At 39.9% G+C, this 14,328-nt stretch overlaps 1 protein-coding gene across 4 annotated transcripts in view; it reads left to right on the forward strand.

Annotated features, from left to right (window-relative positions):
• USP28 (ubiquitin specific peptidase 28) overlaps positions 1-14,328 on the forward strand; it is a 56,075-nt gene that overhangs the window by 14,637 nt on the left and 27,110 nt on the right. For all 4 annotated transcript variants that reach the window (XM_061203871.1, XM_061203868.1, XM_061203869.1 and 1 more), the window contains 4 exons: positions 6,563-6,668; positions 7,591-7,750; positions 12,910-12,996; positions 13,715-13,852. In XM_061203871.1, coding sequence (XP_061059854.1) covers positions 6,563-6,668; positions 7,591-7,750; positions 12,910-12,996; positions 13,715-13,852 — 491 coding nt within the window. The remainder of the gene's footprint in view (positions 1-6,562; positions 6,669-7,590; positions 7,751-12,909; positions 12,997-13,714; positions 13,853-14,328) is intronic.

A 14,328-nucleotide genomic window follows, 5' to 3' on the forward strand; every position in this document is an offset into this window, starting at 1 on the left:
TGGCATTTACTCTGACTTAGAGGACTAGCCATTGGAGAGTTTGGTGCAGAGGAATGCTGTAAACTGGTTTCCTTTGGCTAAAGATCATTCTGGCTGCTCTGTTGAGAACAGAATGTGTGGGAGGGAGTCGTGAGCATGGGGCAGAGCAGGGAGCCCAGGACGACTCAGGAAGCTATCGCAGATGAAGGCGGTGTGGGCCAGGATGCAGTGGTGGAAGGGTGACAAGTGCTTGCTCTACAGGATTTGCTTACAAAGGATCTGAGGGTTGTGAAAGAAAGAGAGGGGTTAAAGATGACTCCAGGTTTTTTTCCTAAGGAGCTGAAAGGATGGAGTTGCACTTAACTGACATGGGAATAATTGCAGATGGAGCAGATTTGGGGTGGAAAATGAGGAGATCGGTTTTGGCAATATTAAGTTTGAGATGCCTGTTAGACATCCAGGTGGAGTATCAAAAAGGCAGTGGAGGTCCAAGTGTGCAGTTCAGGGGAGAGATCTGGGCTGGAGATGGATAAAACTTGGAATCATAAATCTGTAAATGGTACTTAAAGTTACGAGAAGGGATGAGCTCTCCAAGGGAGTGAGTATAGAAAAGAGAAAAGGTTCAGTGACTCAGCAGTAGACGCTTCCAGTGTTGAGATGTCTGGGCCGGGGGCAGAGTGGGGGTGGGAGTACGTGAAGAGCATACAGGGGAGTAGGAGGAAGACCAGGAGAGTGGTACTCTGGAGGCCAAAGAGGCTTCCAGGAGGAGGGATCTATCAGCTGTGCAAGGTGGTGTTAATGGATATTTGAGCTGTTTGCAATTTTGAGCTATTCTGAAAAATGCTGCTGTGAATATTCTTGTATATGCCTTTTGGTGCACGTAGTGACTTTTTCAATCCACGTTTTTCTTTTCTAGACGCATCCATGTTGGTTGTACCTGTAGTTATTTCTTTTGACTGTTGTGTAGTATTTCTTAGTCTGAATATACAACAGAATTGATATATTTGTTGATTGACTTTGGGGTTGTTTTGAATTTTTTTGCTGTTGTAAACAAGGCTGCTGTGAGCTATTTTGATTTATGTTTCTTGTGCATGTATGCAAGAGTTTCTTTAGTGTATATGCCTAACAGTGTAATTGGTGAGTATTAAGATGTGCTCATCTTCAACTTAGTAGCTATTATTAGTGACATTATTTTCCAAAGTGATTTTTTTTTCGTATTTATTTATTTGTTTGGTTGTGCCGTGTCTTAGTCGCGGCATGTAGGCTCCTTAGTTGCAGCCCGTGGACTCCTTTAGTTGCGGCAGGCGGGCTCCTTAATTGTGGCGTGCGAACTCTTAGTTGCGGCATGCATGTGGGATCTATTTCCCTGGCCAGGGATCGAACCTGGGCCCCCTGCATTGGGAGTGCGGAGTCTTAACCACTGTGCCACCAGGGAAGTCCCCAAAGTGATTTTTTTACATATTTATACTGCCACTAACAGGGTTTGAGAGTAACTCTTGCTCTCAAATTTGTTAGATTGTAAAATTGTTGCCTGTCTTTTTGATATGAAATGATAATCTTGTTTTTGATTAGAATTTTTAAAAATTAAATTATGAGATTGAGCATCTTTTCCCTTTTGACCATTCATGTTTCCTCATGTGACATTTCTCTTCGTGTCTTCTGCTGGTTTTTCTGTTTGTTTGCCTCTTTTTATTGATTCTTGATGTTCTTATTGATAATGACCTTATATTATTGATATTAACCCATTTTTCTGGACTTGGGTGTTGCAGATACCTTCTCTGTGTTGATGACTTGTGTTTTTACACTATGGTGACGAACTAACAAATAGCTTTCATTTATTAATCTTCTGCTATGGTTTGTGTTTTTTGTTTAAGAACTCCTATATTGTGAAGTTATAGGATATTCTGTTATATTTTCTTCTAAAATTGTAATGTTTTGCTTTTCACATTTAAATCTTTAATTCATCTGAAATGAATTATCTTGGTAAGGCATAAGATAGAAATATGGTTCGATCCACCCCCCCACTTCCTCCAGCTATTCAGTTGGTCCAGGACCTTTTATTGAATAGGCTATACTTACCCACTGATTTGCAGTATTAGCTCTGTGTTATATCCGATTTTCATGTTTTCCATTCTATTTCATTGAGTATCTGTTTTTAATTCTTTGGGGTATATACCTAGGAGTGGAATTGCTAGGTCATATAACAATTCTGTGTTTAACTTAAAAAAAAAATTCTAAAAGAGGACTCTTTTTTCATAACTGCAACAATATTATCACACTTAAAAATTAATAACAATTTCTTAATCTCGTCAAGTACCAGTGTAGAAATTTCCCTGATTGTCTCACTAACAGTATGTTTGTAATTGGTTTGTGAGAATAATGATCCACATAAAATGAAAACATTAAAGTATGTTTGAAATGTTTTTAAAAATCCCTTTTATCTATATAGTCCCCCTCTCTTTTTTTCTTGCAGTTTAATGTTTGAAGAAATAAAGTCCTTTGTTCTGTCATGTTTCACACATGACAGGATTTGCATGATACCACATGATTGCATTCCTGTGGTATCCTTTAATGGATTTTTATGTCCTCTGTCTTTCCTATTAATTTAGATGCTTATTTGGCATGACAAAGTCATAGGTAGTGTTGTGTGTATTTCTTTTATTTTGTTGTATCAAGAAGCAAATAATGTCTGGTCACCCTCTTTTTGTGTTGTTAAAATTGTTAGTATGTTCAGATTGTTAGTTTGATTAATTTATCATAAAATTCCCCACCTAGTATTTCCAGCCACCATTGGTGATTATTGCTTAGATTCTTTATTTTATTGGAGATTTCAAAATGGTAATATTTTATCTATCATTACTTCATAATTTATTAGTTGGAATTCTTTTTTTTAAATTGTAGTTAAAAAAACACATTAACATAAAATTTACATTTTAACCTTTTTAAAAAATTTTTTCATCATGGATTTTTTTTTTTTCCTTTTTGGCATCAGTTTTAATTAATTAATTAATTAATTTATTGGCCACGCCATGTGGCATGCTGGGTCTTAGTTCCCTGAGCAGGGATTGAACCCTGCCCCCTGCAGTAGAAGCAGAGTCTTCACCACTGGACCGCTAGGGAAGTTCCACATTTTAACCATTTTTAAGTGTACAGTTCAGTAGTGTTAAGTATATTCACATTATTGTATAAAAGATCTCTAGAACTTTTTCATCTTATAATCTGAAACTTTATTCCCATTAAACAACCCTTTTCTCCCTCCCCGCCCCCAGTAACAGCCTTCTGCTTTCTGTTTCTGTGAATTTGACTACTTTAGATACCTCATATAAGTGGAATCATACAGTATTTATTTTTTTGTGACTAGCTTATTTCACCTAACATAATGTCCTCAATGTTCATCCATGCAATGGCATGTGACAGGATTTCCTTTTTTTTTTCTTTTCAATTTTTTTTATTATGGTAAAATACACATCACATAAAAGTTACTATCATAACCATCTTTAAGTTCAGTGGTATTATGTACATACATGTCATTGTGCAACCATCACCACCAGTCATCTCCAGAACTCTTTTTTTGTCTTGCAATACTGAAACTCTCTGCCCATTAAACAGTAACTCCCCATTACCCCGTCCCCCAGCTCCTAGCAACCACCATTCTACTTTCTGTTTTCTATGATTTTGACTACGCTAAGTACCTTATATAAGTGGTATCATACAGTATTTGTTCTTTAGTGGCTGGCTTATTTCACTTAGCATAATGTCTTCAAAGTTCATTCAGATGCACGTTAGAATTTCCTTCCTATTTAAGGTTGAATAATACTCCATTGTATGTATATACCAAATTTTGTTTATCCATTTATCCGTCAATGGATATTTGGGTTGCTTCCACCTCTTGGCTTTTGTGCATAGTGCCATTTGAATGTGGATGTGCAGACAGCTCTTTGAGACCCTGGTTTTTCATTTTGGATATATTCCCTGAAGTGAGATTGCGCGATGATATGGTAGTTCTACTTTTAATTTTTTAAAAAGTACGGGAACCTCCACACTGTTTCCCGTAGCATTTGCACCATTTTATAATCCTGCCAACAGTGCAAAAGGGTTTCAGTTTCTGCACATCCTCACCAATACTTGTTATTTTCTGATTTTTGTTTTTTTGATAGCCATTCTAATGGATGTGAGGCATTATCACATAGTGGTTTTAATTTGCATTTTCTTTGATGATTAGTGACATTGAGCATGTTTTCATATGTCTGTTATCCATATTACATCATCTTTGGAGAAATGTCTATTCAAGTCTTTTGCCCATTTTAAAATCAGATTAGTTGATTTTTTGTTGTTGTTGAGTTGTAGGAGTTCTTTATATACTCTGGATATTAACCCTTTATCAGATACATGATTGGCAAATATTTTCTCCCATTCTGTAGGTTGCCTTTTGACTCTTTCGATTGTGTCCTTTCATACTTTAAAGTTTTTAAGTTTGATTTAGTCCCATGTGTTGATTTTTGTTTTTGTTGGTGCTTTTGGCGTCATATCCAAGAAATCAGTGTCGTGAAACTTTCTATGTTTAACTTTTTGAAGAACTGCCAGCCTCCATTCTTCTAACTTCCACAGCAGCTGCACCATTTTACATTCCCACCAGCACTACACAAGGTTCTAATTTCTCTACATCTTCACCAACACTTGTTATTTAGCCATCCAAGTGGGTGTGAAATGTTAATCTCATTGTGGTTTTGATTTGCATTTCCTTAATGGCTAATGATGTGGAACAGCTTTTCATGTGCTTATTGGCCATTTGTGTATCTTCTTTGGAGAAATGTCTAATGAAATTCTTTTCCTATTTTTAAAGTTGGGCTGTTTGTCTTTTTATTATTCAGTTGCAGGAGTTTATGTATTCTGTATATAGGTTCCTTACTAGATACATGATTTGCAAAATTTTTCTTTCATTCTGTGGGTTGTCTTTTCACTATCCTGATGGTGTCCTTTGAAGCCCAAAGATATTTATTTGATGATGTCAGATTTACCAATTTTTTCTTTCACTGCTTGTGCTTTGATTGTCATCTCGAAGATGCCATTGTCTAATCCAAGGTCATGAAGATATACCTGTTCACTTCTAAGAGTTTTGTAGTTTTAGCTCTTATCTTGAGGGCTTGATCCACTTTGAGTTCATTTTTGTAAATGATGTGAAGGAGGGGTTAAAAGCCACTCTTTCCCTATTGAATTGTCTTGGTACCTGTGTTGAAAATCAGTTGACTATAACTGTGAGGTTTATTCCTGGACTGTCAGTTCAGTCCCACTGATTCTGTTCCATCCATCCATATGTTTGTTCTTATGCCGGTAGCACAAGGTCTTTATTTTTAGCTTTGTGTTCTTTGTGGTTTTTTTCTTTATAAATTAAGTATTTCATTGCTCATGTATAGAAATTCATTCAACTTTTGTTCATTGATCTTTTATCTAACCATCCCTTTTTTTTTTTTTTACATCTTTATTGGAGTATAATTGCTTTACAATGGTGTTAACCATCTCTTATTAATTATAACTATTTTCCATAGATTATTTTGGGTTTCCCTTGTAGGTGATCATTATCTGTGAATTATGACAGATTTGTTTCTTATTTTGCAATCTTTATTATTTTTTAAAATTTATTTTATTTTCTTATCGCACTGCCTGGAACTTTCAGAACCATGGTGAATAAAAGCCCTCACAACAGACATCTTTGTCTTAGTCTTGGTTTTAAAGGAAATGTGTGTAACATTTCACGATTAAGTGTAAAGTTTGCTGTGGGCTTTCCATGGATATTCTTTCTCAGTCTAAAAATATTCTTTTCTCTTCCTACTTGGCTTGGAGTTTTTATTCCTTAATGGAGGTTGAATGTTATAAAATACTTTTTCTGGATCTATTGAGATGATCATTTTTTCCTTTAACTGTTAAGATAGTGGATTTTACTGGTCTATTTTCTAACATTAACTCAGTTTTTCATTCCTGCAGTGAATTCAGCTTGGTCTTAATGTATAATCTTTTTTGGTGTGTTAGCAGGATTCTATTTGCTTTTATTCAGGCTCTTTGCATCTGTGATCATGCGTGAGTTTGTCATTTTTCCTCTCTCTTACTGTTCTTGATTGGTTTGTGATATACCAAGATGTTATGCTGACTTCATAAAATGAATTGAGGAGTATATTCTCTGTTCTCTAGAATAGTTTGTGTGCGATTGAAAATATCCATTCTTTGAATGTTCAACTTTTAGCTGATATTTTACAATGATAAGTAAAGAGACTATTTAACCTACAGGTATGGGATATATTTCTGACTCTGTGAAGTAAGACTGCAAAAGGAGGTATTTGATTCATTGCATTTTAGCAGCTTGTTATTACTGTACTATTAGCTAATCATAAGGTTACAGTGTAGCTGTAAGTTATTCATTTGACTCTAGCATAGAGTAATAACGTTGTTTTTACACAGATGAGCCATTGTATTGAGAGCTAGGGAGTGTATCTAATTTTGTGAATGCTTTTACCTTTTTTCCTACAATACAAACAGAAAGGCAATGTTTCCTGCATGTAGACTAATTAAATTTCTATTTATCTTACAGAAGTAATAGACCTTACTCATGATAACAAAGATGATCTTCAGGCCGCCATTGCTTTGAGTCTGCTGGAGTCCCCCAAAATTCAAGCTGATGGAAGAGATCTTAACAGGTTATTGATTTAATTTATAATCTTTGCTCTGCACATTAGTGTGTAGGTCAAAGGCAGTATCTCTGTGAAACAGTTCTGCCAAGCTTCTTTAATTACACCTAAATGAAATTTGTTTTATGAGAAAATTTAAATTCACATTAGCTTACTTACTCTTTGGTTCACTTTTGAAGAAGCTAAATATGATAAGGGTCTTATTGCAGCCTGTGGTCTTTGAGTTGAGTAGAAGCCTGCAAGGTTTTGTAGTTCACATTTGCTAGGGGAGAAAAAACCGTCTAGGGCAAATATCTGATAAATATGTATTCTCTTTATTAACTTTGAGCCTTTGTAAACTTTGAATGTTTTGTTGTTGGCTATTGAAAATGAAAGTTATCACTCAGCTCCCCTAGGACTAGGGGGATATATGTTTTGCATTGGTACTGATTTGGTGATTGTCTGGTATTGTTCACAGATATCCAGTTCCAGTGGTGGCCAGTCAGTTAGCAGACACGTTTATCCCGTCATACTGCCAAGTTGTTTCTTTCAGGGAAACATAGGGCCATGGTTTGTGTGCTAAGCAATTTCGAGGCTCTTATCTTTAGCAGAGTGTCTCTCTTGCCTCTTTCAATGGCAAGGTCTGAGATAAGGCACTATTGTTGAAATGTAAAACTTTTAATATGGTAGCCATAAATAGTCTTGAGTCTCAACTCAGTTCCATCAGGGTCCTTGTTAGTAATAATCTCTGTTATGGCAGGATTAACAACTCGATGTTTAAACCTTTTCACTTATGTTGCAACCTTATAGTTATTATATAGCCAGTGGTTACCCAGTAAATAGTTTATCTGGCACTTTGAATTACCTGTGACAGCTTACCTACATCCTCCATATAGTATATTGTTGTTTAACTCTTTTCTTTTTTGATGTGTGATATGTTGGCACAATATAGGATGCACGAGGCAACCTCTGCAGAAACTAAACGCTCAAAGAGAAAACGCTGTGAAGTCTGGGGAGAAAATCCCAATCCCAACGACTGGAGGCGAGTTGATGGTTGGCCCGTTGGGCTGAAAAACGTTGGCAATACATGTTGGTTTAGTGCTGTTATTCAGGTATGGTATTAAGAGACAACTGTGTCTTCTGGAAACGATTTTGTAATTTATTAAACTGAAATGTGAGAAACATAGCTTTAAAAAAATGGAAACAGATAAATAAAACTGGAGGGTTTTCCCCATGGCATTATTGTGTTTTGGTTGCTTTCTTGTGTTTTGGACGTAGATGCTCTTGTGTCTAAATTGGTCAGTACTGAAAACAGAATCTTCTGTGGTTGTAAATAGGTTGAGGAGGTGTTTTGGATCAGCATTTAGTGAATGCTGTATTACAGCAGAGCAAGAGTTAACAAGGAGAAATCAGTCTTTGGGAGGCTATCATAAATGACCAGGCAGGAAGGAAATGATGGCGGCCTGGAATGGAGAAGTGGCATAAGCCATGGAAGGGAGGAGTCAAAGCATTCACGAGGTATTTAGGAGATCAGATCTGTAGGATTTGGTAAGCAACTGGGTAGGGATATGTGCAGAAGGGGCTGAGAAAGACTGCAAGGTTTCTAGCTTGAGGTACCAGGTGGACGATGGTGCCATTTAACACTGGAGGAGGAATAATTTGTGTGAGTGTTAAACGGGGGATTTCAGTTAGTTTTATACATGCTGAGTCTGAGGGTCCACGTGGAGATACCATGTAGGCAGTTATCTACGTGAATCTGTTGCTCAGTAAAAAGATCTGGGCTGCAGATATAGTTCGGGGAATCAGTAGCATGTAGATTGTGATAAAGCCAAGCTAGAGGATGGATTCCCCTGGGGAGCGTGTTGCCTCTTCAGCTTAACGTGGCTGCAGTGCAGCACTTGATCCTGCCCTGCAAGCTTCTCCTTCACAGTACTTGACACCGACCCAGCTGCTTAGCCAGAAACGGAATCCTCCGTTTCCACACATAAAATCCATGGATTCCTTCAGCTTACTGTGTGCCTGGACTGTTCTAGCACTGGGGAAAAGCAGTGGATAAAACAAAGCCCTCACTCCCATGGAGTTTACTTGGAAAAGAGTGGGACAGACAGGAAACAAAATATATATCAGATGGCGATAAGTGCTATAAAGATGAATGAATGAGGGCAAGAGGGGCTAGAAAGGGTTCAGCTAGAGAGGAAAGGGGTGCTGTTTATATAGGGGGGTTAGGTATGGCCTTTCTGCTAAGGTGGGCATCTGAGTAGAGGCCTGACTTAGGCGAGGGAATGAGCCATGTAGTTCCGTGAAGAATGTTTCATATAATTATATAGAGGACACTGCAGAGGGGGAACAGCAAGTACAGAGACTCAGGTCAGGAGCTGAGAAATAGGAAGAAGGCTGGAACTGGATCGAGTGATCGAGGATGGGAAGCAGACGGCTGTGAGTGCAGGGAGGTGGTGGAGGTGGCGGGGGGAGCTTGGGGTCGTGATGAGGGTTCAGGAATCATGTGAGATGGGAAAGTATTGGAAGGTTTGGAGCAGACAAATGCTGCGATCCTACTTCCATTTTAAGAGGATCACTGGCCTCTGCATTGAGAATAGGATGTAGGAGTCAGTTCTTTCCTTTTGAGAGAGAGGGAGAGATTGAGATTGAGACCGAGACCCTTCCCTGGATTCACTTCCCTCCTGTGAGAGATGGTGAAAGGAGCGAGCCTGTGGAGGGGATGACTGAGAAAGGCTTCTGAGAAAGCATGGGAGGACAGGACAGAGAGCAGGGCGTGTGGGGAGGGCTTGACCTCCAACAGCAAGAGGGCAAGAGGGTAACGGGAGAGGACAAGGAGGAAATGATGACGGCAAATTGAAGTTGAAATAGTTCCTAGTAGTCGTTTTTTCCTCTGAAATAAGCAGCCATTTTTTGAGGCAGAGTGGAAGAGTGACAGAATCAGGTTTTAAAGGGAGTGAAAGTTTAAAATGGTTGTTGTAAACAGCGGGAAACCAGTTGGCGCCAGAATACAATGGTAGGATTTCTGAAAATGTGAAGGTCTACTTGAGGTTGTAGACCTTAAATGTATAGTGGTATCCACGTGTCCTGTCTGATCGGGACTTTTTCTCTTAGCAGTGCTCCAAAACGCTTAAGTGGAAAATTAAATTCATTTAAGTTGGAGGATTTGCTGGGTATGATGAAAGGACAAAAGAGCAGTTGGAGGGACTTCCCCGGTGGCGCAGCGCAGTGGATAAGACTCTGCGCTCCCAAAGCAGGGCGTCCGGGTTCAATCCCTGGTCTGGGGAACTAGATCCCACATGCATGCTGCAACTAGGAGTTCCCATACCATAACTAAGGAGCCCGCATGCTGCAACTAAGACCTGGTGCAACCAAATAAATAAATACGTAAATAAATAAAAACTAAGAGATTGTTTAAAAAAAAAAAAAGAGCAGTTTGAGAATTTAATGAAAGATGGGAAGAGACCACGGAATCAAAGCTGGGGAGAGGGAGAAATGAAGACAGGAAGGGAGGACAGGAAAGAGGTCTGTTTGCTTGGGTTCCTGATGACGTCAAAGCACAGGTGTCCTGTGGGTCATTGAACAAATGAGCCAGAAGACAGGTTATGGTTCAAGAGCAGGTTTTTCTGAATTTGTGATCTGAGAAGTGGTAGTGTTTCAGGTATTGACATATCCTGGGTATGTAGAGATGGAGTGGAGCAATAGGTCATGAGAGGTAAGATGCTCAGGGAGCCGGGGGGGTCCCTCGGCTGAACAAAAGTACCCGTGTTCCCTCAGAAAATGTGAATTGGACTCCTGCTGTGTGCCTAGCACTGTTCTAAGCCCTTGAGATATAGGAGTGAACCAAACCAAGACAGAGCCTTGCCCTTAGGGGTTTAGATTCTTGTGAGGCAAGACAGACAAGGAACAATAAATAGAAAATAAATAGTTGAAATAGGAATCAATAAATAGTTGAAAAACTAACTAGTTAACTACATAGATGTTTATATAATATGTTAAACTCTGGTCAGTGTGATAGAAAAGAGAGCAGGGTAAGGGAGATTGGAATTGCTGCAGGAGAGACGGGAGCAGGTTCCAACATAAACTATGATGTTAGGTTAGGCCTCGCGAGGGGATGAGAGTGGAGCAAATGCCCGGGACTGAGTGAGCCAGGCAGCTGTCGGGGGGAACATTCCACGGAGAAGGGAAAGCACCAAACAATGGCCACAAGGTGGGAGTGAGCTTGGCGTGTTCACAGGACATCAGAGTCCCGAGTGGCTGGAATGCTAGGAGCGGAGGCAAGGATCCCTGGAGGTGGGGTTGGAGAGGTAACTTGTCTTTTGCTCTGAGTGAGATGGGGAGTCATGAGGGTTCTGAGCAGAGGAGTAATGGACGCTGACTCGAGTTTTAAAAGGCTCCCTCTGGCCACTGTGAGGAGAGCAGAATGGAGGGGCCGCGGATACAAGTGGAGAGACCTATGAAGGGGGCCGCTGCAGTCATCACTGAGAGCCTGTGCTGCCCTGGACCAGGCTGGTAGCCATGGAAATAGAGAAGAGGTTGGAATCTTGATTTATTGCCAAGGCAGAGCTGACAGGATGTCCTGTGGATTGGGTACTGACCAAAGTCACCTAGTAAGGATGGCAGACTTGGGATGGCAGAGCTCTCACCATATGACAGTCTTCAATGAATCAGGTGCTTTATTTTGGTTACATTAGAAAGATAGTTAGAAGGACCTGTGTGGAGAGTGGGCGGGTACAGAGGAGGTTCTAGAGGCTGGGAGGCGCTGTGCCGTGATCCAGGTGAGCAGTGATGGGAGTCTGATTAGAGCAGGTGATAGAGACTGATAGAGAGGAGGTGGTTATGAATCAAACAGCGCCCCAGAGGCGGAGTGCAAGGGACTTCTTCCTGGATGTAAATGGTTGATAAAGGGAAAGGAGTCAACGATTATTCTGAAGTTCTAAACTTTGATGCCTGGAGGAGGAGGGTGTCATTAGTGATACAGAGACTACAGGAGAAGAAGCAGATGTTGGAGGATGAAGTTGATATTGTTTTGGGAAATGAGTAATATTAGCTCACACGGTTGTAGATTTTAAGAATAATAGCGTCTTGGGGAAAAGCCAGATTTTGGTGAAGGTGAGGAGGTGGAGTGAAGGGACTTGAGAACGTAAAGCCATTTTTCTCAAGGTAGAACAGAAGTCCTGGAACGTGTTACGGGGTAGTCAGCCGAGTAGGGATGAAACCAGGAGGAACAGAGATGCGCTAGGTAGACCTGGGAGGTGGGAGGAGAAGAGACTGGGCTGCTTGTAGAGCTGAGCATCCCAGCCCTGGCTCCAGGTAGAACTTTGGTATCACATCCTAACCTGACTTAAGTTCCCAGCCCAGGTGTACACTCCTCGTATTGGCTGAATCCCAGTAGAGCTTGTAGTGGAGTGAGGGGAGTCGGAGGCTTACAGGCCACCCAGGATGCTGCTTCAAGAGTTCCAGTCTGTGTGGGCTGGAGGGGTTTTTCATCTGAGCATTATGTTGGGATGAGGAGTTATATTCATACAAGGGATTTTTTAAAACATTAACTTTCAAAAGATATTCATAGTTGGAAAAATGTATGATTTACAAACAGTAAAAAGGAATTCCTTTCCCTAATTCTGCCAGCCAGGAGATATCTGTTAAAATTTCTTAAAATACAGTATTTAAGACAAAGAGTGGCGAATAGTAAACACCACTGTACTCACCACCAGCTTTAGAAAGAAATGTTTCGAATCCCTGTGCTATTAAGTCCCCATTGTACCCATCGCCCGTCATACCACCCCCTTCACACAGATACAACCACAGGTGCATGTAACCCTAAACAGTGTACCATCTTGTTTTATATGATTAAACTTCTTATGAACAATATAATACTCTATCTTTCTACACCTTTTTCTCACACAGAATGTTTCTGAGATACCTCTATGTTGATACATGCAGCTCTTGATCATTCATTTTTACTGTGTAGTTGTCCTTTTATGAAAACATTGTTTCTACAGTATTATTTTAATGACTATATAATAATCTGTTATACAGATGTACTATAGTTTATTTAATCTTTTCCTGCTAGCCATTAGGTTTTTTCTGGTTTTTTCCTAAAAAGGATTAACACTCTTGCGGCGAAATTTTTATGCGTAGCCATTATTATTTCCTTAGACATAGTAGAAGTAGAATTACTAGGTTGACAGTTATACATACTTTTAAGGTAAAAAATATTTTTTTGCTGCAGTTATTTTGAAACAAAGGCTATTAATCCATTTCTTTATTTCAGTCTCTGTTTCAATTGCCTGAATTCCGAAGACTTGTCCTCAGCTATAGCCTACCACAGAACGTACTTGAAAATTGTCCAAGTCACACGGTAAATTGGTATCGAGGAGTCTTCACTGTTGTTTAGTCCCATTCTTCCCAAAGGCCTTTTAATTTTGGTTAAAGCTGGTTACTGTGATGCTCTTTGGCTTGTACAACATTTGTTTTCATTTCCAAATAGCTCTTTTTCTTTCTTTGTGACAAGGAATAATGTAAAGTTAAGCAGGAATAAAATTAGGAAAACAATTCTAAGAAAGTGGCAGGTCACCCTGATGGCCTCAGCTTTTCTGCCTCTGGGTGGGAGATTTAGAAATCCCTGTTTTGTTTGCACCTTCTTCAGGCTCCTTTAGTCGCTTGCGCTGAGGGATGCAGAGTGGATGACCTGATGCCAGGAGGCCTGGGCCTTCTTAGAAGAGTCTTTAGTCCATTCTTGCCAAAGGATATAGCCTCCTGCCGAGATCTAACCAACCCTTCCCAGGATTTCCCTTGGTGATGCCTTTCCCAAAAGGAGGGATGGCAGCGGTTTTAGAAAATAAACACTTTTGCTTTCTGACATTATTCTCTCTCTGGCTTCTACATAGATATTCTCGAGTTTAGGGCAGTCCCCTACACAGACTTTATCAGAGTACCTGTAACAGTTTGAGACCTGATTCCAATCTAGAACTTTGTAAATATAAATTAGGGAGAGATTGTTGACCACTTTTTTCTTTATGTGTTCACATTTTCCAAATATGAGGTTATAAGGGTACACATCGCTGTCTTTCCTGCAGGAAAAGAGAAATATCGTGTTTATGCAAGAGCTTCAGTATTTGTTTGCTCTGATGATGGGATCAAATCGCAAGTTTGTAGACCCTTCAGCAGCCCTGGACCTCTTAAAGGGGGCATTCCGATCGCCTGAGGAGCAGCAGGTACAGGAAGCCCATAGTCCTCGTTCTTTCCCTCGACTCTGGAGTTTGCAGTGATGCCTTGTTACTACTACTGTGATGTTGCCTTGTTTCAGCTGTGTCATGAGCTATGAACATGACCATGCAGGACTCCGGGTGCCTGCTTTTGCCCTTTGTAATGCCTAAGGAACAAGTGAAAAAAAACGTGTGTGCATGTACATGTTGTGTGGGGGAGGCTGGCTGTTTTAAAGGAAAGAAGAAAAAATAGTAGAAAGAATAGAATTTTCCAGGGGCTGTTGAAGTAGAAAGGAGGAGATTGGAAAATATCTCAGTAAATCATGGCAGAGGGTCACCGAGAAAAGGAAAGTCTATCCTTTGTCTGCACCTTTGTCTTGGAATGGCCCAAATAGAAATCCTATTTTTAAAACGATCTAAACCTGAGTTCAGTAGCTTTTCTGAGCAGTCTTTCTCTTCTAGACTCTAGTACGTTCCTTTCCCTA

This window comes from Eubalaena glacialis, chromosome 10 (genome assembly GCF_028564815.1).
Source record: "Eubalaena glacialis isolate mEubGla1 chromosome 10, mEubGla1.1.hap2.+ XY, whole genome shotgun sequence".
NCBI lineage: Eukaryota > Metazoa > Chordata > Mammalia > Artiodactyla > Balaenidae > Eubalaena > Eubalaena glacialis.